This window comes from Amblyomma maculatum, chromosome 6 (assembly GCF_055883805.1).
Source record: "Amblyomma maculatum isolate TAMU_Amacu chromosome 6, ASM5588380v1, whole genome shotgun sequence".
NCBI classification, from domain to species: Eukaryota; Metazoa; Arthropoda; class Arachnida; order Ixodida; family Ixodidae; genus Amblyomma; species Amblyomma maculatum.
The window spans coordinates 33,436,936-33,462,303 of record NC_139349.1 but is presented as its reverse complement, the minus strand read 5'-3'; the positions used below and the strand labels follow the sequence as shown (position 1 = coordinate 33,462,303).

The 25,368-nt window shown below is 46.2% G+C and overlaps 2 protein-coding genes across 4 annotated transcripts in view; one reads left to right on the top strand and one right to left on the bottom strand.

Moving 5' to 3' along the window:
* Positions 1-353: 353 nt before the first annotated feature.
* Positions 354-25,368, bottom strand: part of LOC146185439 (uncharacterized) — a 74,129-nt gene continuing 49,114 nt past the window's right edge. For all 3 annotated transcript variants that reach the window (XM_084606386.1, XM_084606384.1, XM_084606385.1), the window contains exons 2-3: positions 15,215-15,362; positions 354-2,746 (exon numbers count right to left, since the gene is read on the bottom strand). In XM_084606386.1, coding sequence (XP_084462512.1) covers positions 2,312-2,746; positions 15,215-15,362 — 583 coding nt within the window. In that variant the 3' untranslated portion in view covers positions 354-2,311. The remainder of the gene's footprint in view (positions 2,747-15,214; positions 15,363-25,368) is intronic.
* Positions 15,258-25,368, top strand: part of LOC146185437 (carnitine O-palmitoyltransferase 1, liver isoform-like) — a 114,101-nt gene continuing 103,990 nt past the window's right edge. Inside the window, exon 1 of the mRNA XM_084606382.1 lies at positions 15,258-15,378. The gene's annotated coding sequence lies outside the window, so the exon portion shown is untranslated. The remainder of the gene's footprint in view (positions 15,379-25,368) is intronic.

Sequence of the window (25,368 nt, the reverse complement as noted above, 5' to 3'; positions counted from 1 at the left end):
GCTTTCACTTGCATGCGTGCAGTGACGAGAACGGCAATTTCGAAATAATAAACCGGATTTTGTTATTACTTACGGTGGGGCTACAAGTATCTTACTACGAGCCTAACAGTAATTAGAAAGTTAACTGTTAGCTATTAGTCAACTGGCCCGTTTGCTGGCTTACCTTTGTTGCTCTATGGTCAAAGGTTCTGAAACTCTTACCGCGAGGAACCCTAAAAGTCATCAATACGTGGCACGAACCCCCGATCAGGTCATTTTTCTTGTGCACGGGCCCGTCTTTTTATTTTTTTTTTTATTTCTGTAATCACTTTCTTCTTTTCTTCAGTTTTGCAATCAGCCTTTTATTAAATACCCGCTTCTCACACATGTTCAAGCTTCTAAATCCTGGCAAAGGGGAGAGGTAAGGGGCGTCCAGTGGGAGCTCGCAGAACCCTCGAAGGCAGCCCGCCGAACCCCTGGCTTCTGCGGAACGCAGTTTGAGAACCCCTGCTCTAGGTCATTGCTGATGCTATGCCGAAATAAGCCCATTGCAGATCAAAAAGCCTATTTTTAACAACTGCTGACAGTCTCAGGTGAAATACCTTGTATTGGCGCGCGGTCAGCGCTCTGTCCCTCGTTTAGCGCATCAGTTTGGTGCAGCAATACAACGGCACAGGCTAAATTTAGATCTTTGCTGCACACGGATGACACTTGTCGCACCATTCCATTCCCAGCGCAACTGATAACAGCTTTTTTAGCGCTTTGCTTCGCAGTACTCGAATCGAAATAGTTTCACTGTGAAAAACAATGGACACGGGTGGCGTTGAAAACCGTGCCGCTGTCGTATTGCATAGTCGTCGGCAGATTGTTCGTTGAATGAACAAAGGGAAGAAACAGACTTTTCACTGTTGAACTCGAAATTCCAACAGGTTTACTGTGCTCTGTGTGAAAGCCGTCGAAGTAAACACACGATGCGTGTATCGCTGTAAAACTACTAAAACAAAAAACAAAAACAAAAAAAAAAGCATCGGAATAAATACACCAAGCGTAGAGCCACTCATTTGTAATTAAAACTATCTTCTGCGTAGTGAAATAATTGAGGCACATAAGTTTGCTCGAACTAGACCGCAGAACTGGCATCAAAATGTGCTAATACGCGCTGTGAAATCTTGCCAGCCAGCAGCGGCAATTCGTCTTCTGGGAAAGGTGCGCGTAGAGGGTACTAGCTGGAAGACCATTTTGCGAAACGTCATCTTGCTTCACTATGGCAGGATGTAAGCCTGCTTTCAACTGCTTTGTCCAGCTTGTGCGCCCTAACAGAATAATCGGCTGGATTCTTTACAAAGATCCGACGACAACTCTGGAAGAGAATCTGCACTCGACAAAACAAATATGCCCTTCAGCAGTTTTGGAGGCTTGAGCTCCAAAGCCGTAATGTTTCTCTTGGTTTCTTCTTTTCTTCACAGACGTTAATTTCCGTATTTTCTTCTGTTGCGATTTCACCTGAAGCGAATAAGTCCAGATCGTGCGGTTCAGGCGTGACAGAACGTACTCCCCAGAAAACTTGAATGCCGTTTGACACTGCATTCTTCGTCATTGAAGTCAGACGTTCGCGGTTACGACGCAAGCTTCAGAGGCTTGGAAGACGTCTATCGTCCATGAAAGGCTGGACATGCTGCGAACAAATTTTTTTCTGGTGCTTTAAGTGCAAAAATAAGCTACATTTCGTACTTGCCTTTGTACTTCATTAGGAAACGAAAAAGGAATTCGACCCGGCTCTGGAATTGACGGGTGTTGAAGCCACATGAGCTGCTCTCCCTCGCGACCGTCTCTAGTAATTCGGGTGCGAAGCGCCGTTAAAACAATCGGCCAGTTATGATTTCAAGCTCTTTGGACGATACTTATTGCGTGCACGACGGCCATGTTCTGTTTTACATAGTGATGGATGTCACTGTGCAATACTCTGCTGCAGTAGCACTCCGTCGCAAGCCTGCTTGGTCCCTTGGAATTCGGCGGAGCACGCAGCCTCTACTGGCTGTCGCCAGCGAGACCTTTATTCGGGCACGTGTGACATCGCCGACCGGACCCGTGACTAGAACCACACGACTAGCGAGCTGGCGCAACTTTTCCGCTTACTCTCATTCATGTATACTAACCGCTGAAGCAGATTTCCGCGGTGGCCTTTCCTATACCAACATATAGAGAAAAACGCCTATTTCGATCATTGAGATCAGCAGAATACTTTCGCGGAGCGCACTCGTCCAACACGCACTCGGCGATTCCCTGTGGTAAGGCTGCGCACAGTCACAGTCTGGCCATGGCACACTCAGTTTCAGGCACTTTGATTTCGCACGTGGCTGCTGACGGTGAGCAGAATCTCTGGGCTGGGCAGTGTTCCCCGCCTCAGCAGCTCTTCGTACGTGGGCAGGACGGCAGCGTCCGGGGAGGGCGTGACGTCCACCTGGACGCTAGGTCTCGCCGACGGTGGCCGGCTGGGCCTCGGAGGGACCGGAGGTCTGGATTCCGGTGTCTGTTGTTGCAGTTGAGCGGGCTGTGCTGCGGGTGGAGGTTCCGGCCCATCGCCGCTGTCCGATACCGCAGCGCCGAGCGCCGGCAGCTCACACCCGGAGTTGGTCCAGTCAAGAGAAGGGTATTTGATGGCCTCGTCGTACGGAGGCGGTAACTCGTTACGAGGCGTTGCCAGGACGAAGGGCCGATCACGGACATCTCGGGACGCCGCTGCGGACAGGGTTCCCGTACCTTCGCACTGTAACGAAAAAAAAGGCGAGAAACGTTCAAGCATAACTTCCGTTGACAGTGAATATACATAGGCGCTAGAAGTTGAACCAACATGAAGGACACGCAGCTTCAAGAACTCAAAATAAAACACGAGCGCTGACGGCAGTCTGTCTTGAATGTTGCTTTGTGCTTTGATGCGTACTCTGCCTGGTATGTATTTTGCTTTCGCTCCACTGTAGTAAGCATGCTCTAGCCGCTGCATACCGGTACACGGCCTCTGGTTCGACCACGAATTTTCTCTGAGAAAAAAAGAAATCAGTAAAACGTATTCTTATTCATCGAGTGTATGCTGTCGAGTAAATATCTGCGGACCGCACCGCCGTAGACCAATCAGAACTGAAGACAAGCTTAATCCAAATGTCCATCGAAACAGCTCTTCGATTTGATGAAGCGAGTATAAAGTTACCGGATCACCGACTGGGATTCACCATAAGATGATGACGAATACCTAGCAGTGCTGGAGCGCGGTGAATCTCATGCCGTGCCCAAATTTTGATCTATGTCGTGCTTATTCGCTCCATATATATCATGTATACGTTCAGCTGTCAGATTGTTCATGACTTCATATTAGAAGAGAGAAATGCGCACAGGCCTGATACCCCTGCGATCAAATGTGAATAGTGCAAATTAAGGTGCCTGGCCCAAATATGCTTGAAGGTTGCCTGCCGGCGTGCTGCCGGCGTATATATACGCTATGTATGGCTGCATGCGCGCTGTGTACACGCTTAGTCAAAAGATTATGGCCCACGTGATCTGCTTCTGAGCCACGCCGTGTGGCTCATAATACGTACATTACCAGTATTTCAAACCTCCTGAAGGCACGAGGATTTTTGGTCCTGCCCCATTCAACGGACAGCTGGGGCTTCCACAAATTCTGCAGGAACCCGACTACACGGCTTAGAAGCGAGCTCCGCGCTCTAAACTTTTGACAAAAGGTGTACATGTCGCATACCTGTCTATTCCATTTGTGATGTAAGGCATGTGCAATGTCGGAACGCTCATATGGTGAAAATTATGTTATCGCGCGTTTTTTTTTTTTTGTATAATTTACTTTCAGCAGACGAGGGCATATGCATACAGGCTGTGTCAAAATCTTAGAGAACAGAGGGTTTGCTTCTAAAAGCTGTAATGAGACTTAATAAGCTTTGTTTGAAGCCTTCCTCTTACGAGAGGGCGGAACAAAAATTTTACCTTCAGGTAGTTCGGAACGCTGGGAATGCATTAGGAGTCATTCAGTGTGTGGCTCAGAAGCAAACTCCTTGGGCTCTAAACATTTGACAAATACTGTGCGTGCCATGTCATAGGGCAGGGACTATATTTAACAACGAACTGCTAGCTACGGACAGGAAGAGCATCGATGAAAAACATAATTCAGGGTGTTACTTTAAGAATCAGCAATAACAATGATATAGTTCGTATATTTTGGTTAGCTTCCACAAGTACCAGGTAAACACTTGCGCCGTGACATGTCTGCAGAGCAGGGTTCCTAAACTCACCCCGCCTTTTAATTCCAGAAGGCACATTCCGTCTTTTACGGTATATAGTGCCTTGATGACCAGCGTCGCTTACTGAGGTACCCTATTAGGCGAGAACCTTTATAGGCTCATGAGTGTCCGTCTATTCGTGCGTGCGTGCATCCGCGCGAAGTTTTACACTTCGCGAGAATCCGCGGGGTTCTGCCTTTAAAGCTCTCCGTGAAGAAGTTTAGTTAGTGGTAGTTAGTGATAGTGACGTCATCACTTGGTGACGTCACTGGACACGAACTGAAGTGACGTCATGACTGGATGTGACGTCATCACGTCATGTCCGGCCAAGAACAATGACTTCACCAGCTGATTTTTTGAGTGAAGATGTGGCGCCGCCACGCGGAAGCCGTTAAAAACAAGCTGGAAGGCTGCCTAGCAAACGAACATGGCCGCATACAATGTATTTCCTACATGGAAGCAGTGCGGAACAATGCCGTCCATGATTTCATCGTGCGTCGTTATAGGGTCTCGCGCACGCGCAGATCACTTCCGTAAAAGGCGGATTAATCATCGCCTGCGGTGCGCTTGACAATCACACCGTCGACGCCTAAAGTGAGCGTCTCCCAGACGCGCATATGCTGAGTGAAACATAGGAGTAATAGGTATACATAGTCACGGCCATATAATTCGGAACAAGTTTCGAAAATGCCAGAGCTGTGTCGCGCATACACGAAAAAAAAAAAAAAAGACTTCTTAACGCAACAGAGTAGTTAGTGATATCCGAAGCTTGCTGCATGTTATTCTGGCTGCGACGTTAGATATCGGTGCGAAAGGTTGTTTGATTTCTCTGTCGATTTTCTTCGTTTATCGTTTCCGCAATGTTCGAAATGAATGCCGACGTTTTATGCTCTTTATCTGTAAAAATATGTTTAGTGTCTTTCAAATCAACGCGACAGAGGAAAACTGGCAATTATGGTTATCGAAGGCCTTACATGAACGCTTGCTATCGCCGCCACCGAGTTGCATTGTTTTGTGGGAAGAGGTTCGCCAATAAGCTGGGAGGCTTGCGCCGGCCCGATTGTCTGTAGTCCACGGATATGCCTGTCACAATATCGAGATAATATTTTCTGCGTATGATAACGTTAGTGCTTGTATACTGCTTGCAAATGGCTGTATGCGTGTCTCACGTGTTGCCGGTGCAGAAATTAGCCATTGTGGTTCAGCGTATTATTATTTCGACTTCATTCCCTGTTGCCGCATGCCCTTACACCATGAGTAAAACGCGCTTGCGGCCAATCTCCTTCCTCTTTCTGTACCTAACACGGATAACTCGCGCTTTCTACGAACCGTGGTGCTATATACACAGGTTGTCCCACGTAACGTCAGCCAAAATCTTAAAAATGGAAGGCGCTTAGGACGCGAATGGAAACGAATGAGTAATGTTGGCACTCGCTTACAGTTAATCAAACTATGTTTTAATTTTCGCCTAAACGAACTAATGAATTATGTTTAATTAGCTGTCTTAAGTATTGGCTGCAGTTCACACGAGTGATAAGCCAAGTTATAGAGCATCTTAGGAAACCTCCCAATGAACTTTTCCGTACGTTACGCCTCAATTGGTCTTTTCTTGGCATCCTAAAACAGCCCGCAAAATAATAAAGAAATTACGTGACGGGCACTTGCGCGCCGCTATTGTGCTGTTCTCAAGTGTGCGGTAGATGAGCATGGTCGGCTGGGGTGTGGCAAGTCGTGAGGAGGAAGCTACAGGGCACTCTGCTATTTGTAGATGTTTGGGCTTCCGCTTCATGTCGCATTACGGCGCGAATGCACGTTGCTGTCCGAGCGTCGCGAAGGCGATAAAGTGATCAGGACTGCGAAAGAAAATAAAACTACTTTTTTTATTCTGCTTCAAAGAAGGAACGCTCGGCCAGCAAAATGCATTGGCGCCATCATGCGACGAAAGTCATATTCCCATATACCTACTTACTGGAGCAAAGCGTCTTCGCTTTCTCGTGGCCGCAGTCACACTGAAGACGACCTTGTTCGTCAATTGCGCGTTTAAGAGCAGCACGACAATGGTGCGCATATTTCATATTTTTCATATTTCGCGGGCTTTTGTTGGGACGCAGAAAAAAGGACCACGTGGTATATCAATCAATCAATCAATCAATCAATCAATCAATCAATCAATCAATAAATTAATCAATCAATCAATCAATCATTTATTTCAATAAATATACAAATTGCAAAAAAAATTGGGCCAATAGCCGAAGCTAGCTTGCAGAAAACTAATTATTGAGATGTATCTGTAGGTGCTCTACAACTTTGCGCGCCATATTTGGGGTCTGCAGACAATATTTTAAAAAAGATGAGTAAATAAGCATAACCAGTTACTTAAGGGCGAAATATAATTTAATAGTAACCTTAGTAATTGTAGGCTACTGCCAACAGTATGCACCCGGTTTCATTCGCGTTCGAAGCATAGGTCGGCGGAATCACTCATGAGTCGACTCGCTCGGGTTCGCTCATGCTCACATTTAGATCATGACCTTAGTCATGAGTGAATACGGATTCGCATTCATATCATGATCTGAGTTATGAATGAGTCCGGACTCGAATTCAGATCATGATCTTAGTCGTGAGTCCGGGCTCGGGCTCAGTCTGAGATGACCTGTGTTTTCGTGACGGTAAAATGTGCGCTTTTCTTGCTCACTTACTGACAGCGGATGGAAGGAAAGATTTACTTCCGCGACAAAGGGCACTTGCGATTACGCTGGCTTGGTAATGTCTATCTGCATGTGACCAGAAAATAGATATCTGTGGAACTTCTTCCTATGTGCGCTTCCTGGCGTATTTTGCGGCGCATTTTTCGCACGTTGAATACTGCGACTAACATACAACTTAAGATGGATACAGGCCTATAGTCAAACATTTCTGACTTTTTGTTCATGCCAAAAATCACTCGCGGCTCTTCACTCACATAAAAATACGATCAACCAAACCAAAACATAATAAACAAAGCATTCTGTCTAAAAATAAAAATAATTGTTTGGTCCGGGCCACTTGGGCTAAATAAATACTTTACTCAGTGAGTGAGTGAGTCCAAACGACTTTTGAGTCGAAATGAGTGAGTCGAGATGAGTCGTGACTCGAAATGAGCTAGTGAGCCCAGGAGTCGAGATGAGTGTGCTCAAATGGGCCGCGAGTCGATGTGAGTGAGCCCAAATGAGTCGTAAGTCAAAATGAGTGAGTCCAGATAAGCTGTGAGCCGAAATGAGTGAGCGAGCCTCGGTGACCCGCGAGTCAAAGCGAGTCGTGAGTCGCAATGAGCGGCTGACTCTGGCTGAGTCATGAGTCGGAGTGAGATGCGAGTCTAAATTAGTTTGAGTTCACGGGTTCGATGAGCCCTTTCGTTTGTGAGTCTGATCTCAGTGAGCACGCAAGCCTGCAGGTTGACCAAAATTTTGTAAGTGAGCCTGAGTGAGAGCACTCGTGACCTACATATATATATATATATATATATATATATATATATATATATATATATATATATATATATATATATATATATATATATATATATATTGTAAAGAAGAAGTTCCGATTATGCGGATAGATGGCTGAGAAAGAGGAAGTACTTTTGCAGACTGCTGCCTACAAGCTAAGCCACCACCGCTCCGGTCCTGCTCGCTACCAGTTCCCGCTACCAGTGCCTGGATCCCCGCTTAACACTTGGTGGAGGTCGTGGGATTTACCTTCCATTTCCTAGTCCTGGAGCTCCGCAGCCGCCGAATTCCGACCTCAATGACTGACTCCAGCACCAACACTACCGGGCCCGCTCCCTCGACCCCTTCTATTCCATGCTCCGGGGTGCTTCGCCAGCGGGACCCGCCGGTCTTCAGCGGTATCAACAACCAGGACGCGTAGAGGACTGGCTTTCCTCGTACGAATGTGTAAGCACCCACAATAAGTGAGATGACGTCCTGAAGCTCAAAAACGTGATCTTCTACCTTGCACAAGTAGCAAAGTTGTGAAACGCGAATCACGGGGCTGGTATCCCAACTTGGGCCTCGTTCAAATCTCGCTTCGTGGATGTCTTCGGTCGCCCTGCTGTCCACAAGTTTCGCGCCGAGCACCGTCTGCGCGAGCAGGCGCAGCAGACAGGAGAAATTTTCACTAGCTACAGCGAAGACGTTTTAGAGTCGCGCCATCGTGTAAATACATCCATGCCTGAAGCCGACAAGAATCGTCACATCTTGAGAGGCATTCGCAAAGTCGCATTGAACATGCTCATGGCAAAAGATCCCCGCACTGAAACTCAGTGTCATCACAATGTGCCAAAGCTACAACGACCTTCGTCGCCAACGCGTCGTGTCTCGACAACCAGAAGCCACGATCGCGACTATGTCTGATTCCACTGTCATCTCCACTCTTATTCAAGAAATCAAAGACTTCGTACCGGAAGAGGCTGCATGGCAATTATCACTAATTCCAAACGATCCGCAATCCAGTTCACGCATGGCTCCGACCATTCGCCAGTTTATTCAGGAGCAAGTTGCCGAAGCACTTCCGCCTCCTCGACAACCAACCCTTTTCGCTGCTCCGCTCACAGCTTTGCTCACTCATGCCGACACTGTCCCGACGCCCAGACCCACTACACTATCTTATGCTGAGGTTGCTTCAAAACCGAAGTGCCTTTCATTTTTACAACCTTGGCTCAAGTTGCTTGTGACAGTCTATACCAGGTGTTTCTAGGAATCCCACCACCAATAGTTAAAAGTAGGCTTCTCGATGTAATCAGAATATATCCACGAGACATACCAGTGTTGGCGGAGAAACAATGTTACCTAGGAAGCTGGTAACCCAAAGTCTAATTATATGCAGTAATCAGATTATATTTGCGAGATAGTAATACCAGTGTTGGCGGAGAAAAAAAATAACGTTACCTAGGAGGCTGGTTAACTCAAGTCTATAATAATAATAGATATTTGCAACCAGTATATATAAAGCCCTATCACTTCCCTTTGGGCAAACTGACAATGCATCCGACGTTGTTCGCTCATCGCACGCTCGAGAGCCAACACAAGCGCCTCGCCACGGGACTTCTTTATTATTATTATTTTTTTTTTCATAGTTCGCAAGCTTTACTTGGAACGCGGGAAAAAAAAAAGCCACGTGAGGCATTTGATGAGAGGTTTATGAAGATGATCTACAACATTGCCTGATAAACTTAGGGGCTGCAGTCAATATTTTTAATTTAGTAATTAAGCATGAATACTCAGTACGTTTAAGTGAAATAAAAGAGTAGTATAGGCTACTGACCTATAGGCTACAGCGCGGACGTCATACATCCGGTTCTGTTCGCGGCCGAAGTGTTCTTCATTCTCTCAATATTGGCTCAGATATGTGGGACAGCCTGCAAATCGTAGTACACACTCACTACGTTACAATTTTCAAATGAAATTCTGCTGCCTGCCAAGTTCATCAAAACGACATGGTGCCTTCGAAACATATGGGTAGAATCGACAACCCCTTTGCACTGCGAAGGATGCTTCCTCCATTCTTGCGTCCTAAAGGTCATTCATAAGCGTAGCGAAACCAAGGTAACTGCCCCACCGCGGTGGTGCAATACGTGGCTAGGGCGCTCGATTGCTGCGCCCAAGGATGCGGGATCGAATTCGGCCACTTTTCTTTGGAGGCGAAAAGCGAGGCGCCCGTGTGCTGTGCTATATGTCAGTGTACCTTAAAACCCCCAAGTGGTCGAAGTTTCTGGAGCCCTCCACTACGGCATCTCTAATAGCATGAGCCGCTTTGGGTCATTAAACCTCATAACCCCCCCCCCCCCCCCAAAAAAAAAAAAAAAGAAAACAAACAAACCAAGGTGACTACTACTGGGCAGCGCTCGCGAAAGCAAGTTGCGTGTCGAAGCCACGTGCAGTGCGCCGGCCTTGCGTGACGTCAGGCACGTCACGTCGCTGCCAGTCCGGTGCCGTTAGCGCATACGGCCTCGGAGAAAGCGGTGGCTGCACGGCGGAGAGAGTAGGTGCCCATCTATTTCTTTAGGCATTGAACCTTGTATTTGAACGCTGTCTTTAGCGGGCATTGACATGCCCGCTAAAGACAGCGTTTGCGTGCACGTGCCGAACTACGAGGAGAAAAGAAAACTTTCATAGGAAAGGTAATATTTCAAAAGCCAACGTGTCCCGCGTTTGTACTGAGATTTACAACCAGTCATCCGGGAAGTTTGCTGGCGAAGGATGGGTTGATTGAGTGAATGAGCTCGAAAAAAAAAAATGTAAATGAATATTGGTTTTGAGGAAACGAAAAACACAGAACAGCCTCAATTCTGCATGAACACCTCAACAACTCCACAAGGAAAGGGAAGAGGTAGCTAGGGAGTAAAATAAGAGAGAAAATGTCGTGATAGTTGGGCAGCCAAAAAAAGAAGGGGGGGGGGGGGGGGGGGGGGACTGCAGTGGAATTTCGGCGTTATGCATGTTTGTCAAGTTCAAGCTAGAGGAAGAAGAAAAGGAACTACTTCAGTGCTTTCTTCCCCTACGGACGTAGCAAAGCGGCCGAGCTGGGTCCGGGCAGTGGGAGAGCGGAGGATTCCGCGAATACGGAAATGATTGAAGGGGGGGGGGGGGCAACCTCTGGTAGTTAGACGGCGTGTTGCACCCCATCTCACCACAGTTCACTGACCAAGAACGTTGACAGATAGAATCGAAAAACTGACACACTCTCACACAGAAGCAGGCCTATGCAAGAGACGACAAGCCATTGTAATCCGTGTCTCGTCGTTGTCGTCCGCTGTCTGCGGTTCTGCTTTTCAAAGCTCTTTCAATGAGACAGTGGTCACGCTGGCAGCAGGCATGGAGAATAGCTGCTCTTTCACATCCGTGTGCAGGTGTGTACATCCGGCTACTGTGCACGACCGAGGAGTCGGATAACCGCTCGTTTGCATCCGTCTCTGGTGCATGTTGAGAGTTTAGGAATGATGATGGGGTTTTGACGTTGCCTTTCCTTGAAACTGTGTTTACAGATGAACTTCTTTGAGGTTGGGAAAAACGTGCACCCATGGAAACGAGAGAGTGTGGTACTTCAATGGCTGTGTTTTCTTTTCCCAATCATTGATTAGTAATGTTCTCTTTTCCTTAGTGATTTATTGAATGACTATTTGTGAAGTATCTGACTGGGTGCTGCTCTCTGAGGGCAAAGGCATTGGGTTTAAAACAAGATGTTTTGATGGAACCGAGGGCTGGTTTCGTCTAGTTAAACTACGTGTCAGTCAAATGTAAATATGTTTTCTGTTTGCTTGTGTCTTTGTCTGTTTATTAGCTGTTAACAAAGAGTTCACCTTTCCGAAAGTGCCTTTGAGTAACGTGAATGAGCAACATCTAACCTGTAAGACGTCAAGCATCCTAAAACCATCATCTTCAACATATTTCCTTCTACAAGATCCGGAAGGAAACTCAACTCAAGCGATTCGCTGTGCTAAGTGAAGGGAAGGGGTCCTAAATTCCAGAAACAAGGAAAGGTGGATTAGCTTAATCCCCCCCCCCCCCCCCCTACTGCCCCTTGGATGCGTGTCTAGGTCAGTATGGCCGAACGCCGTATCACTAAGCCATCGCGGCAAGTCCACCGCAGATTTTGTTTTTGTTTTTTAATCCTTACTGTGCTATACTGCCAGTCATGGCCGTAATCCGACTCTGGCCGTCCTCAAGGCTGATGCCGGTATCACCTGTGTCCTCGAAAACGACGGTGCGTGCTTCTTGCGCTGTCCTTTAAGTCAACGGCCTGCATTATAAGAGTGTCAGTGCTTTTTTCCCCCCTCCAAGCTCTCTCTGCCTGACGGCCGTTGCCAGAAGACCTCGCTGTGGCGGAAGTACACGCGGCAGTGTTGTTTCGACGTGTGAAGAGGAAGAGCTCGCAAAGAGGAAGTCCTTGCCAGGCCTTGCCGTTCGATCGGCGAGGAAGTGACCTCGACAGGACAGAACAGCGAAAAAGCAAACAAGCAGTGCGTTATAGGTAACGCTCGAAAGGTATGCGCGAGACGGAGGCACGCGTATTACTACGCGAGTAAGGTGACCGGACGTCCTACACAGAGAGTAACACTCCCGTTTGAGAGGCATTTCGCTCGGGTCGTCGTCTTCTTTCAAGTCAGAGGAGCTCCACATTCCGTCTCCGTGGAAACCTCGCGACCTACACTGTTTCTTGTTGTCTTTTTTTTTTTTTTTTTCGTGTTGATGTGTCTTGTTTACAGCACATTGTTTTCACTATTTCTGTGTGGCTGCGGAGTGTATAGCATATGAAATAGCCTCGGCGAACGCACACAGCTTGGTACCCAACTTTCCGTGAGTGGACGTCGTTCAACGCCCTTTAAATCGACACACTTAGAAAGGGTCGACAGATGGCCACACTTTACTGCGTAGGAGAGAGCTCACTATTCTTAAGTAAAAAGGCGTGTATGTACGTATATCAGATAATGGGAACAAGTGAGCGTCAAAGTGGATCACAAGCGCAAGCGGTCGTGCTAAGAGCGCCAACATGAAATTCCATGCAGGTCAAGCCTTTGCCCACAAGAACCTCAACCGATAGAAGGCGGCTCAAATGAAACCAGTTGTCACACTAGCTTTGTGAATTGCCTTTTTAAAGCGCATGCATAGGCAATGCTAGCTGCGCTGTAAAACTACAATTACCGCTGCCCTGGGCACTGTACATACCGCAATAAAAAAGAACGCTATGCCTGCATATAAGTTTATGTGCTGAAATTCTCGCACACATCCTCTAATTGGAGCTTCGGCTAATTCAAAGTGCGTTTGCATAGCCCGAAAAAAGCTTATTCGGCGAATTAGATCCTTCGCTCTCCAAGGAAATCTAAGAGGACAGTTTTGTTACAACTTATGTTTACGGGAGCAAAGCCAATAGACCGAAAGGTCGAATAAGCTTCATTTTAAACCAGCCAAAAGACGAGACACAGGACAGAAGAGAACAAGACAAGGCTGGACTAACAACTGAATATTTATTGAAGGAAAGAAGACAACGAAGACTCGTTCTGAAATGCGCGCGCACAACCCAACCGGTGAAATGGCAGGAAAAGGAGAAGAAGAAAATTCTGAGTCATGGCCTAACTATTGATTTTTCTGACCGAGCGAATTCCGTACAATGAAGGCTAACCGATGCCTTAGCCTTAGCAATGTAAAACGCCTCAACTAACTCTCGACAGAATTGTTTACCATTACTGTAAACTACACCCGTGTTACTGAAATCAGGCGTGCAAAGAGACGGGTCAACCTCCGATTTACACTCCCGGGATTGCACATGTAGCCTTCCCTTCTAGAGAATTAGAGTGCTCCGTCAGGTGCACATTCAGACATCTGCCTGTCTGCCTGTAGTAGCACGATAAACCACATTCTTTCTGCAGGTGGTGAACCTTTTCCTATTTGACGCTGTGCAACAAAAATTATCACGAGCTGTATTGTCACGCCCCCTTCTAACTCTGGCGCACAAGCCTCCTATCTTGTTTTTCGCTGTAAATACGACGTCAACGTCGTACCTTGCCGTAAGTTTCTTGAGTCGGTGCGAAACGCCATGGAGGTAAGGTATGGCAGCCACCTTCTTTCGCCGCGTTGCCACGCCAACATCAACCAGCCCCGTGTTGCTTTTCCTCGAACGTGTTAAAACACGTTCTGACAGACGAGCGAGATGGACAGTTGGAAAGCCTGCCGCCAACAACTTCGAAATTTGCTGTGAGAATGCATCCTCAACGAATAAGCAAGCTGAAATCAGTGAGAATCCACTAAAAAATAAAATAAAAAAAAAGCCGAAAAAAACAAAACTACTTCAACTCGACAATAAATGTGTTTTGTTTTTTTTTTTCAACCACATGCAGCTGAGGCTATGACTGTTGCTTCACCGTTGTGTTGCAATTTTCGGACCCCCGTCGTATCTTCTGTTGCTAGGTTTTTCCTGGTTCTGCCCGAGTGCAGGCCCTAAGAGCCTTAGTTGTCGGGCGTCGCTGACCTGCCCGATTTTGCTTTATCGCGTGCTCAGTTCGAAACAGCCACTTTACCAACTCGGTTTCTTGACGTTGTGTATAAATGCTGTCAAAGCATACGCCATATGTATGCAAGTCAGGTAGCCTTACCTGTTCATGGGAGGCCCTCTACTACTGCGTGAAACGTTTCGGTTCATGAAAAAGCTTGCAAGAGAGTAACTAAAGAAAACGAAGATATCGTGACCGTGCTCGCACTAATTCTGCTTCACCTGTAACCTGCCTCAGTTTTTTGTATCTAAAACCACGGTGCTTTTTAGTGAAACGCAGTTACACGATTCACCAAAAAGCAAACAAGGCTCTGCTTAAAAGAGGAAGGAAGCGTTCTCCAAGTTGTTTGAAAGAAAATATGGACGAAGTATTCTTTGGCAGAGTCGACGCCCATGAGTACACTTCGCTCCCATCATATAGCTAACAGTTATTTACGGAACTCAAGGCCACACGTGCTCGCCGCCTCAACAGTAGGCATGCAGTTCCGTCTTTGATTTCGTCATAGAGCCCTTCACAACAGACGGTCATAAAGTATTGCGACTATGTGAGCCAACATAATGTCACATGCCTCGGTTTCTCCTGTTCCGTTTCTTCCATGCCTTTTTTTTTTTTTTCTTCTTCTTCTTTGCAGCTCCTTGCCGGAAAGAAGCCCTTCACCCCTTTTTCTCTTTCTGACTGCTCGATGGAGACAGCGTGACTGAAAGGGGTTGGAAGGAAAAGCCTTGGGCGGTTACGCTTGGCCATGGAAGGAGGGACGCAAAACGTCTAGGAGAGGGAGAAAGAAGACGGTCAAACGACGGCGGAAAAGATAGAAGAAACGCAGCGGAAAAAGAAAACAAAGGCCAGGCCAGCGTGCGGGTGGATGGGTGGGTGCTCGGAAAAGAGAGAGAAGGCGAGCGGCGTGGGCACACCCTCGCCTACTCACCGTGACCAGGGTCGGGTTGGAAAATGCCTCGGCCGCCTGACGCCGCTGGCGTCGGATCTGGTCGCGCGCCCGCTTGAGGATGTACACTCGCCACAGGATGACCACCATCCAGAAGAGCAGGTTCAGCACCAGCACCACGATCAGGATCCTGTAACGAAGCAACGGTAAGTGACGGGGCAAGGAAAGCGCGCTAGCTGACAGTGACGGCGGTTCGCACGCGTGCGCTTGTGTGTACTACTACTATTACTACTGTGGAATGGTTTTATCGGTCGTGCATCACCGCCTCGGGTACGGTCGAAGAGAACCCACTCTCTTTCAGCCTCTCCCTTTTCGAAGGTCGTGCACCGCTTGATAAGTGCAAAGCAGTACAGCCGTTCTTTGGTGACCTTCGATAGACAATTCGATTTCCTCTGCATTAACTAAAGGAGTGTGGCAAATAAGTTTTGCAGGCGCCAACTGAGATGGAATGCGATTAACGACCACGTGTCTTTCTTCCCTGATATTACCGTACTTCCCTGCTTTTTCTGGGGTAAATTTTCCGCACGCTGGCCGACGGGCGACGGAAACATGTCCATGCCCTTATTTTTGAAGATTTTTCTGGAACAAGCTCGAAGCAGAAATAACACTTTTTTTTTTTTTTTTTTTTCAGTTCCGGGTTAATTACGAGCACTCCGTACTCGCCTAACGCACGACGGAAAGTAAGAGCGTGGAAGTGCTTGTATGTGACCCCCGTCAAACTAGTAGCACCACGGCCGTGTATCGAACCCACTACCTCTTGCTAGACCAGGTCCGCATCGAAGCGCCACCCGCTGAAAAGACGCCGTACAAGAAACAACAAAAAGTAAAAAAATAACTGTCACTGACAGTCCTTGTGCTTGGCGTATGCTTTGTTCGGTGCAGTTGAATACGCCAGGTGGGCGGCAGCGCTGACGCACGGGCGTTCCGAATAGACGACCGCGCATTCCACGAGTGAACTACGCACGCTGGTTCGGAAGCAGCATCACCACACTACTTGCAACACGTGCCATACTGCCCCCCAAGTCTCATGCAACGTCCTGTCTAACCCGACAGGATGGTTCGCACGCATACTCGAATGTTCTCAGAACTCGATTCGACACAGGCGTGTGCAGTGGGAGGAACGTATATGCATACGTTCCTTTTCTTTTCTTCTTGCATTCTTTCTCATATATATGCAGCACCACAGGTACCTGTTCCTCCGATACCAACAGGAACGAAGTTTGGGCATTCTAATAACGTTTTACGGCATATACTTATGAAGCGTCAAGCAACAGTTTTTCCTGATTCCTAGCGTGCTTTCTTCGTAATGTTCTTCGTGGAAGTAAGATTTAAGCATAAAATGGCTGCTGTTCACTCGGCAGTTGAATGCCTCGCTGTGTCACTAGCCTGCAAACGACGAGCTCTATATCTCTTTCTTCGGAGTGGTTAAAATGTGTCGAACTGTTTCTTTATGTACCCCTTTTTCACGTACTTAATTTCCCATACTTCAGTTTCGTCACCTTCACGGTCGCACTTCTAACGGAGTTCGGTCTTGAATCAAGTGGCGAAATCACCGCCACCTTACAAGTCACCGAGATTTAATTACTTGTCGGTTATGTCGACTTTCTCTTCTTACAAAACGATTTCGACATAGCATTCACGCCGGTCTTTGACCGTTCGATGTTCTTCGTCTTCTTCCTTGCCGACCCTCTCCCCCGTCCTCCTCGCTTTTTCACGGACTGCTGATTCGCTGTGCCTGTATAATCAGTAGGGCACTGCTCTCGTTGTGCATTTTGACCGACGCATCTTCGATCAGTTGCTCACTTCGCCATCACAGCCTTCGGCAACATCCTGTATATGACGATCACCACCGGTGCCGTAAGGAGGACCATATTCCGGGATTGAGATCCTAACGAAGCTTTCCTGGAGCTTTTCTTTAATCATCGTCAACATTATTATTCGCCCTTGACGGTCCAGTGACATGGGCAGTGGAGCAGCCAGGCTGTAATTGAGAAGTGGTAGATGTTAATGAGTAGTGTCAATCAATAGAGGGTGACGTAACGTTGTGTCCGAAATAATAAGTAGGCCAATAAGGTAATTAGGTAATCAATTAAAGGCAAAGAACGCAAAATCGTGTCCGCAGCAGTTGAGTAATTGAGAAGTCGTAGAGATTAATGAGTGGTGTCAATCAATAGAGGGTGATGTAGTGCTGTGTGTGAAAAAATAATTAGACCTATAGTTTAGTTAGGTAATTAATTAGAGGCAAAGAATGAAAAAGTAAAGGCGAAAATGGTCTCATTAGCGAATGGCTTGGCGCCACATTTGAGTGCATCGAATCCTAAAACCCTAAAATAGTTAATTATTCAGTCTCTCGCTCTCTCTTACACACACACACACAAATGAGCAAATAATTAACGGAACAAAAAGACTGAGGCTGAGGAAAAATGACTAAACCTAGTTGGGCAAAGCGAAAGCGTCGCTTTGCTTAGTTTTGATTTGGTTAGGCTTAGTTTAAGACATGGGCAGATATGATTTTACAGTGATTAAATTGCGAGATCATGGAATCGGGGAGCACCTGATGTTGTATCTGCAGTCAAGTGGTGGTGCGTCATAGGTGGTACCATGGTTAAGCTATATAGCCACACTGTGACCTCTGGCTCGTTGAAGGTTAAGCGGGCTGCCAAGTTGACTTTGGATGACGAATGATGTAGTGAAGCTATCGCTTCAAGAAGAAACAATGCTAACAAACCAGGTTGCAAATCAGCCCATTCAATTAGAAGCGAACCATATAGCAAGAACACGTAGAAAAGCTTACTGAATTGGTTGTAACAACGCATGCAATTCCTAATGAGTCGTGAACAATGTAGACTGTTCTATAAGGATCTCCGCAGCGCAAGCGAGGATATGAAATCGTGGCAACGTATATATTATTCTCAGAATATTACTCAAATGATATTTCGCAATACATATCGCAGAGCATGCTTAGTGTACCATGCAGGTGCCCCAGATTCAGGGTGTAAGCTGAAGAATGGCTTACTCAAGGGTTAACTCTACGGCGAAATACAGTAAAGCTTCAGCGGGAGTACTCCTGAACCGACAGGTGACTGAATAGTTACTGTGTGTTATATTCATATATGGCTCGTCTTCAAAAGTCGTATGCTGCATCACTTTGATCTGAGACTTTGAAATTATAGTTGTTACAAATTCGGGACTTCGGAGCAGGTCTGGGCTCTTCCGCGCTTCCCGATGGTGCGGCGAGGCGACATATTGCGATATATTTTTATGCATGCTACACTGATTCTAAAGCTGGAAAATTCTCGGACGTTGGCCGAAAGTTTCCCATTATTATAAGACTGTCTACGTATATTCTGACTTTTGTTCTGTACACGCGTTAAAGGCTCGTCGACCCTGTCCGTGAACTGCATTGTGAGACAGACCTGGGAAGCTTACTCGCGTATATAGATAAAACGCAGTTTCCGTTAGCTGTGCCGTTAAATCAGACTAAGCGTGCTGCTTATGCGGAGAACGCGAAGCACTGCTTCATCCAAAGCGAGAGCTGCAGCTGGCATACACAACCTTGTACGTTGTTTCTCCAGACAGGGACGGATGTGATACTCGCCCTTTGCTCTGCCTGATCTTTCGAAGTACGGGTGGCTGCTCCGGAGGCTGCGCTCTGTACTCCGTTGATTCTGCACTGCTTGCCATCTCGGGGCTTTGTGCCCGCGGAACCTCAAGTTCCCCCCCCCCCCCCCCCCCCCCCCGGTTAATGCCCGGTTAATGAGTTGTCTCGCACTTCTTTCACAATCGACGCCAACAGCTGCGAAGCTGGCGGCACCCGACTGATGGAAAGTCGCTTACTTCTGCAGGCTTGTATTATAAGCACATCACGTGGTACTCGTGTCGTGCTCAATCGAGCTTCTTTCACGCAGGCATTGCCTTCCGAGTTACGGTCATTGCACTGGGAAAGTACTAGAGGTAGTTTCGGAACGGAAACACGATGTCGCCCAAAAAGCGACGCCGGACTTCGACGTTACCAGTCATCAATCACTTATAGTCAGTCAGCACTGATTAGATAAAATTAACTATATATGATAGTGACATTTAGTCATATATACTCAATCGCTAATCATATAGTGGCTAACTTAAACCATCTCTTTCGGTAAATAACACTAATTACAAAGGCTAATTACCGTTAATTAAATTCAATTAGCAATATCCCTAAACGTTATATGAACATTATATTCATTTTAATTAACACTACCTCGTATTAATCGTCAGTAATATTTAGCACTAATAAGATTACTTGAATTCAGAACAAATGAGAGCATTCAAAACAAAATGCTTTTGCATTAATCGCATGCAAGTCTCTTAACTGTCCTCAGTAGATTTTTTTTTTCGGTTATGTATTTTGCCGTGTCTGACGGGGAAGCTGTAAGGGCGTATAGGATTGTACAGGACGAGGAGCTTTTCTCGGTAACTACAGTATCCCAGCGAGCAACCAAACTACGCCGTGAATTGTCGAACTAGAAACTAGTCGTAAACAATTCTTTGGCGGAAAATTATTTGCAGACATTTGCGTAGAATAATTCTTGTTTGAAAATTTTTCAGTGGGAAATTTTTAAAACTGTATCGGCGTCGGAATGTAAACTTCGTAATCGTAATTTTTTGTTTTAATGTACTCGTTTCAAAAACGAGGCTCTACGGGAAAGGAGATATGCAGTTAGGAACCATTCCTCTCATACTGGCACCAAACTCTTGCCTACTATGAATGTTTACTTATTTACTTTCGTTCAAAATCTCTTGCATGATTTGAATCTCCGTGTGTCAGCTTTTTTTTTCCTGCTTTCTGACATATTTTTAACATAATGACGGGAAAAAAAATATGACCGTGCTGCTTTCCTGCGTTTTTCTGATCACCACTTGTTGCCACTAAAGTTTCCCACGTTGTATCATGTGTCAATAGGCTTAAAATGCAAATAAGTGATCTCAGGCAACGACGGGAGCTCTAAACACTGAATACTAAAACAAAGTAAATAAAAGGCAATCAGCGTTTGATGCTTTGAGGAAACACAACGCTGTAATGGATTCTGCATGACCCAGCCGGCAGGCAAATATGCTGTAACACCCGTTTTTCGCTACTGCTTTGAATGCACATTTTCAACGCGCCCTTTTTTAGCGTAAAGAACAAGCACGAGGCAGTCGTTGTTTTTGCTGACTTTTGTTGAAATGCCGCTTGGTCATGGTGGAATATTGGCCAGGGTGCATTGAGAATTCAAACAGAAAATACAATACATGTTTACTAAGTGCAGTTAGATGGACATTGGTTAACTGTTGATGTAAAGATAATTCAATTTAGAAATTTCCAACCAACAAGAAATCTCCCTGGTGGCGTGATGACTCTTAATTATTTTCACTGGTTACAAAACTGGCTATCAACAGTTATATTAATCATCCATGCAATTGATGATTGGCAGTTTGTGCAGATGCGCTATAGTGATAGACTCTGTCCACACATTCTGTACGTAATCTGGTGACGTCACTCATGAGACAAGAAATGCTATCGCATTAAAAGTGGTCAAGAGGTCCAATTCCACCGCATGATTTATAGAGGTTACACGGAAGACCTAAATCGACGTTAATAAAGATGCAATCTTGGTATTCTATAGCCTAAGAGAGTCATGTCCAAATGCAAGGGAACGCCAAATGCTGTAATCCGGCCTTCAATTAAGGAGATTAGATCCTCGAAACTTTGAAAGCATGATTTTGTCAAATGCACAGTGTTCGGAATAAACGGGACAACAAGTTCCCAAAGAGCGGACCCTGATAAAAAAATTCATCCATCATCTTAATGAAATACTAAAATGCATAAGCACCCATGGAAATCCCACCTATTTAACCTGCGGTGGAATGAGAACCGAGCAGGACAGCTCGGAAAAATCCCACGAGATTTGTGGATACATAATGGATCTCAGCTAAAGCAAAGGCCCGATTAATATTTTAAGTAATCTTTGGTAAGGTCAGCTGAACTGCTGGGAACTCAGCGGCTATAATCTGGAACCAGAAATTAACTCTAACCTAAAGACCTGAAATAAGTGACAATAACTGCATTTGGTCCTGCTTGCAGCATCAGTAAAAATTACAGTATGGTTAGGAAAATTTTGCAAGTAGCGAAGCACTCGAAGTAGTAGGCGAATATGTCTATTTAGGACAGGTAGTTACCGCAGATCCGGACCATGAAAGGGATCCGGACCATGAACAAGGAGAATAAGACTAGGATGGAGCGCATTTGGCAAGCATTCCCAGATTATGACTAACAGCTTACCGGTATCGCCCAAGTGGAAAGTATACACTTGCATCTTACCTGTACTTACCTATGGGGCTGAAACATGGAAGCTAACAAAAAGGGTTCTACTTAAGTTGAGGACAACCCAGAGGGCTATGGAGCGAAAAATGGTAGGGGTAACATTAAGAGATAGGAAGCGTGCAGAGTGGGTCAGAGAAATTACTCAAGTTACCGACATTCTAGTGGAAATTAAGAAGAAAAAATGGGCATGGGCAGGACATGTAGCGCGAAGAAAGGATCCCGATGGTCGCTTAGGGCAACGAACTGGATTCCAAGAGATGGAAAGCGTAGCAGGGGGCGGCAGAAAGTTAGGTGGGCGAATGAGGTTAAGAAGTTCGCAGCGGTCAAGTGGATGCAGCTCGCACAGGACCGGGTTAATTGGAGAAATATGGGAGAGGCCTTCGCCCTCTAGTGGGTATAGTCAGGCTGAGGATGATGATGATGATGATTCCTCTACGGACCCATTTAATACAATGGAAGGTAAATGCTTCGTATTCCCCAAAAGGGTGTGCTTAATTCGACTATAGCGCCCACCACCCTGTCGGTTGTTAACCCGTACTAATTAATGAACTGATTGTGACTGAAATATTCAAAAGCAGGAATTCGTAAACAGAATTTGTGCGATATCCGGTACACGACACAGCTGCTTCAGCCACATTTTGAATCGCTTCTTCTTATTCTTTTTTTTTTTTTTTTTTTTTACTTTTCATTTGAAAGTCATGGTTACTTTGCCTGTGGTTTTGCTGCGTTGTAAGCTAAAAGGCCAACTCTGTTTCATCGAAACACCGCCTGCCCGGCCGATACAGTCTGCATTCATTGCTTCTACGTTCGTGAAATATAAGCCAAAGTTGCTTGTGTAAATCGCTTGGCTCCGACGATGGGCTGTACCTTATTGCCTTATACCCTCGTCAGAAAGAAGGTGCGTGTGCATGGGTCTGCAGCGACGGTCGGTGATTACAGACAAGATAGGTTACGAAGAAGGAAAAGGAAAGCTGACAACTATAGGGTAATAGAAAGAAAAAAAAAAAGGCCCGACGGCATGGCTCAGTACAGATGTCCACGATGAAAAACACTCTGTACGAGGGCTCTTGGCACACGTTCATGCTGGGCCAGGCCTTAGCGCATGACTGGTCGACCGAACAGCTAATAGAGAAACGGGGCGTAGAAATCACAAAATTCAGCACGAAACGGTAACCGTCGCGGTTGCTTGAATTATCGGAATAATTATTCAGGCTTTCCATGTCTAATAGAACGAAACAAGCAGTGCAATTAAGCACGTGGGTAACACCCTGTCACCTGTAATGCTGTACGAAGTTGAGACGGCAAGAGCCATTATTTAGCTTTCTTTTTAAACCTTCTTCCTGTCCCTCACGGTATTTTCCCGCTATGTTGTAAGCTTTCTCCACAATGAGACTAGTGAAATCGATTCAAGTTATACTCGACGTCCGTGTCCACAGGTGTTTTCGAATTCCGTATTGAATTCAGCATTGATCAGCTATAGATACTAGGATTTGATGCCGGTTGGAAGCAAGTATGTGGAAATTGGCACAGCCCAATGCATCTTGCAAAACGGCATCTAGCGAAAACTACGTAGCCGCCGTTGTCAGTGTGGGCGAACAAGTGTTCTGCCGTAGAAGAAGGGCAGCTCCCAACTAAGCCGCAGTTACTGAATAACTTGCAAGGTCCGCTTGCGCCATGACAAGCAGACATATCCGCGCGAGAAGCTGGCCCGCCTGAAAAGCGTCGTATACCAAGCGGACCGTCTCCGTAGGCGAAATCCGTCACAGCGAAGAGAACAAAAAAATTAGTTGTGGTTTAACTCTGGTTAGCCTTAGTTGAATTGCGATAGCAATGGCGGAAGCTTCTTTTGCCTGCTACATCCCCTATCACGCCCTATCAGTGTAAGGTGTAACATTATTGGGGATACTTAAGCTCATCCTTTAATAGTATGACGCGAGAGCGTAAGTTAGCAGCCTTCTTCTTCTCCTTCTCCTTGTTCTAAATCATCATCATGATGATCATCATCATCTTCTTCTTCTTCTTCCTCCTCCTCCTCCTCCTCCTCCTCCTCCTCCTCCTCCTCCTCCTCCCCGGCTGTTCAAGGTCAAGCGTGGCCTCCGCCGGGACGGCTCGAAACCTGGCACAGTATTGCTATCGCAATAAAATATATACCCTTTAACTGTCTCGATCATGGTAGCTCTTTAAATTTGCACCAATCGCCCGGTTCGAGCGCCAGATACTGAACTATTCTTGCTTTAAGAAAGACCACCTGCCAGGAATTCGAATGAGCTGATATAAAAATAGAAAGCAAACAGTTTTATAGAAACGTGAGTCAGTTTTACGTAATGAGTAAAGCGTCGTTGCTGTCCTTGACTTGGGCAGAGAAGGAATTCCGTTTGTGTCCAAGTATGCTGGAAGCGCTGCGTTCGTGTCATTTCCTTCTCGATATTACTCTACGAGTAGCAGAGCCCGTCTAAATAGTGCCACCACGCAGCTTCAAAACAACTTCTTTGTCATGTAACTAACCGGATGCGCCTCTCTCACTGTTCTCGCTAAGGTAACGGGTGCGAGGTCGTTTCCATTGCCCCATTTCCAATGATCGGCAATCACACGGTGGTAATCATGCGTGAACTCATTTCGCAAAGCCTGCAAAAATGCCAGGAGGACAGCGGTACTGCCAACAGCTCGAAAACAGCTTGCGGCAAGAGAGGCAGAAAGGATAGAAGAAAGGGCAGAAGGAAGGGCAGAAGGAAGAAAATAGAGAAAGACAGAAGTAAAGAAAGAAAGAAAGAAAGAAAGAAAGAAAGAAAGAAAGAAAGAAAGAAAGAAAGAAAGAAAGAAAGAAAGAAAGAAAGAAAGAAAGAAAGAAAGAAAGAAAGAAAGAAGAAAGGAAAAAAGAGCACGTTTTGTCCGCATGTAATCTGTAAATTCGCGCCATGCCACACTGCATTGTTCCTGCCGCAAGCGTTCACACCAGTATACGTATATCTAGCTAATGGTACCTCGCGCTCAAACAGGGATGACGAGCCAGCCTTAGCGTTTACACCGGAAACTCACTGCTGGGTGGAGGCAATGTAGACTGCGAAAGACCGCGTTTCCTTCGATGGAGGACGTAGTACGCACATCACAGTGCTCAGCCGTCCCGTCAAACGCCGGCATGCATACTGAGCCAGGAACAAGGCCTTTTTGTCAACAACCAGCGCCACGGGAGTTCTGTTAGCGCTGTTTGTTGACTGTGTGAATAACAGAACAATGCACTTTCTTTTCTTACATGCCTGTAGCTCAAGCATGGTGCCCACCCTCCGCATGCATGATACATTTTCATCGACCTTCAATGGACCATGAACGTGGCCGCTATATTTTGTTGTCGGAAGCGGCCATGGAAAATTACTGGATGTGCATTAGATATCGCTCTACTGCTCTTCGTGGCGCACAAGGAAAATAAACAAAAGGCATCATACAGCGCATTTTCATGAGTAAAACCATTCCCTCCAATCCCAACCGATACCAATGCCATTAGCATGATGACCTTGGGCCACTACCTTTCTGAGCTCCGTTTTCGCCATAAATAATAAGGCATTGTCAGGGTAACATCTGCTGCTTGCAGTCATTGTTTCATGTCAGACGCCAGTGACGTTATATTCTCAAGCTCGAAGTTTGAAACGATAATGCTTTGAAGGAGTGGTTCCATTCGGCTCTGGGAGCCGTAATAGATGCAAGCACGTGTTCTTACCGTACGGTGAGGCGGCTTCCCCGAAAGGCGGAATCACAGAGTAACGGTTTCTCCGTGGCAGATGCGATGCTGTCGGCGCCT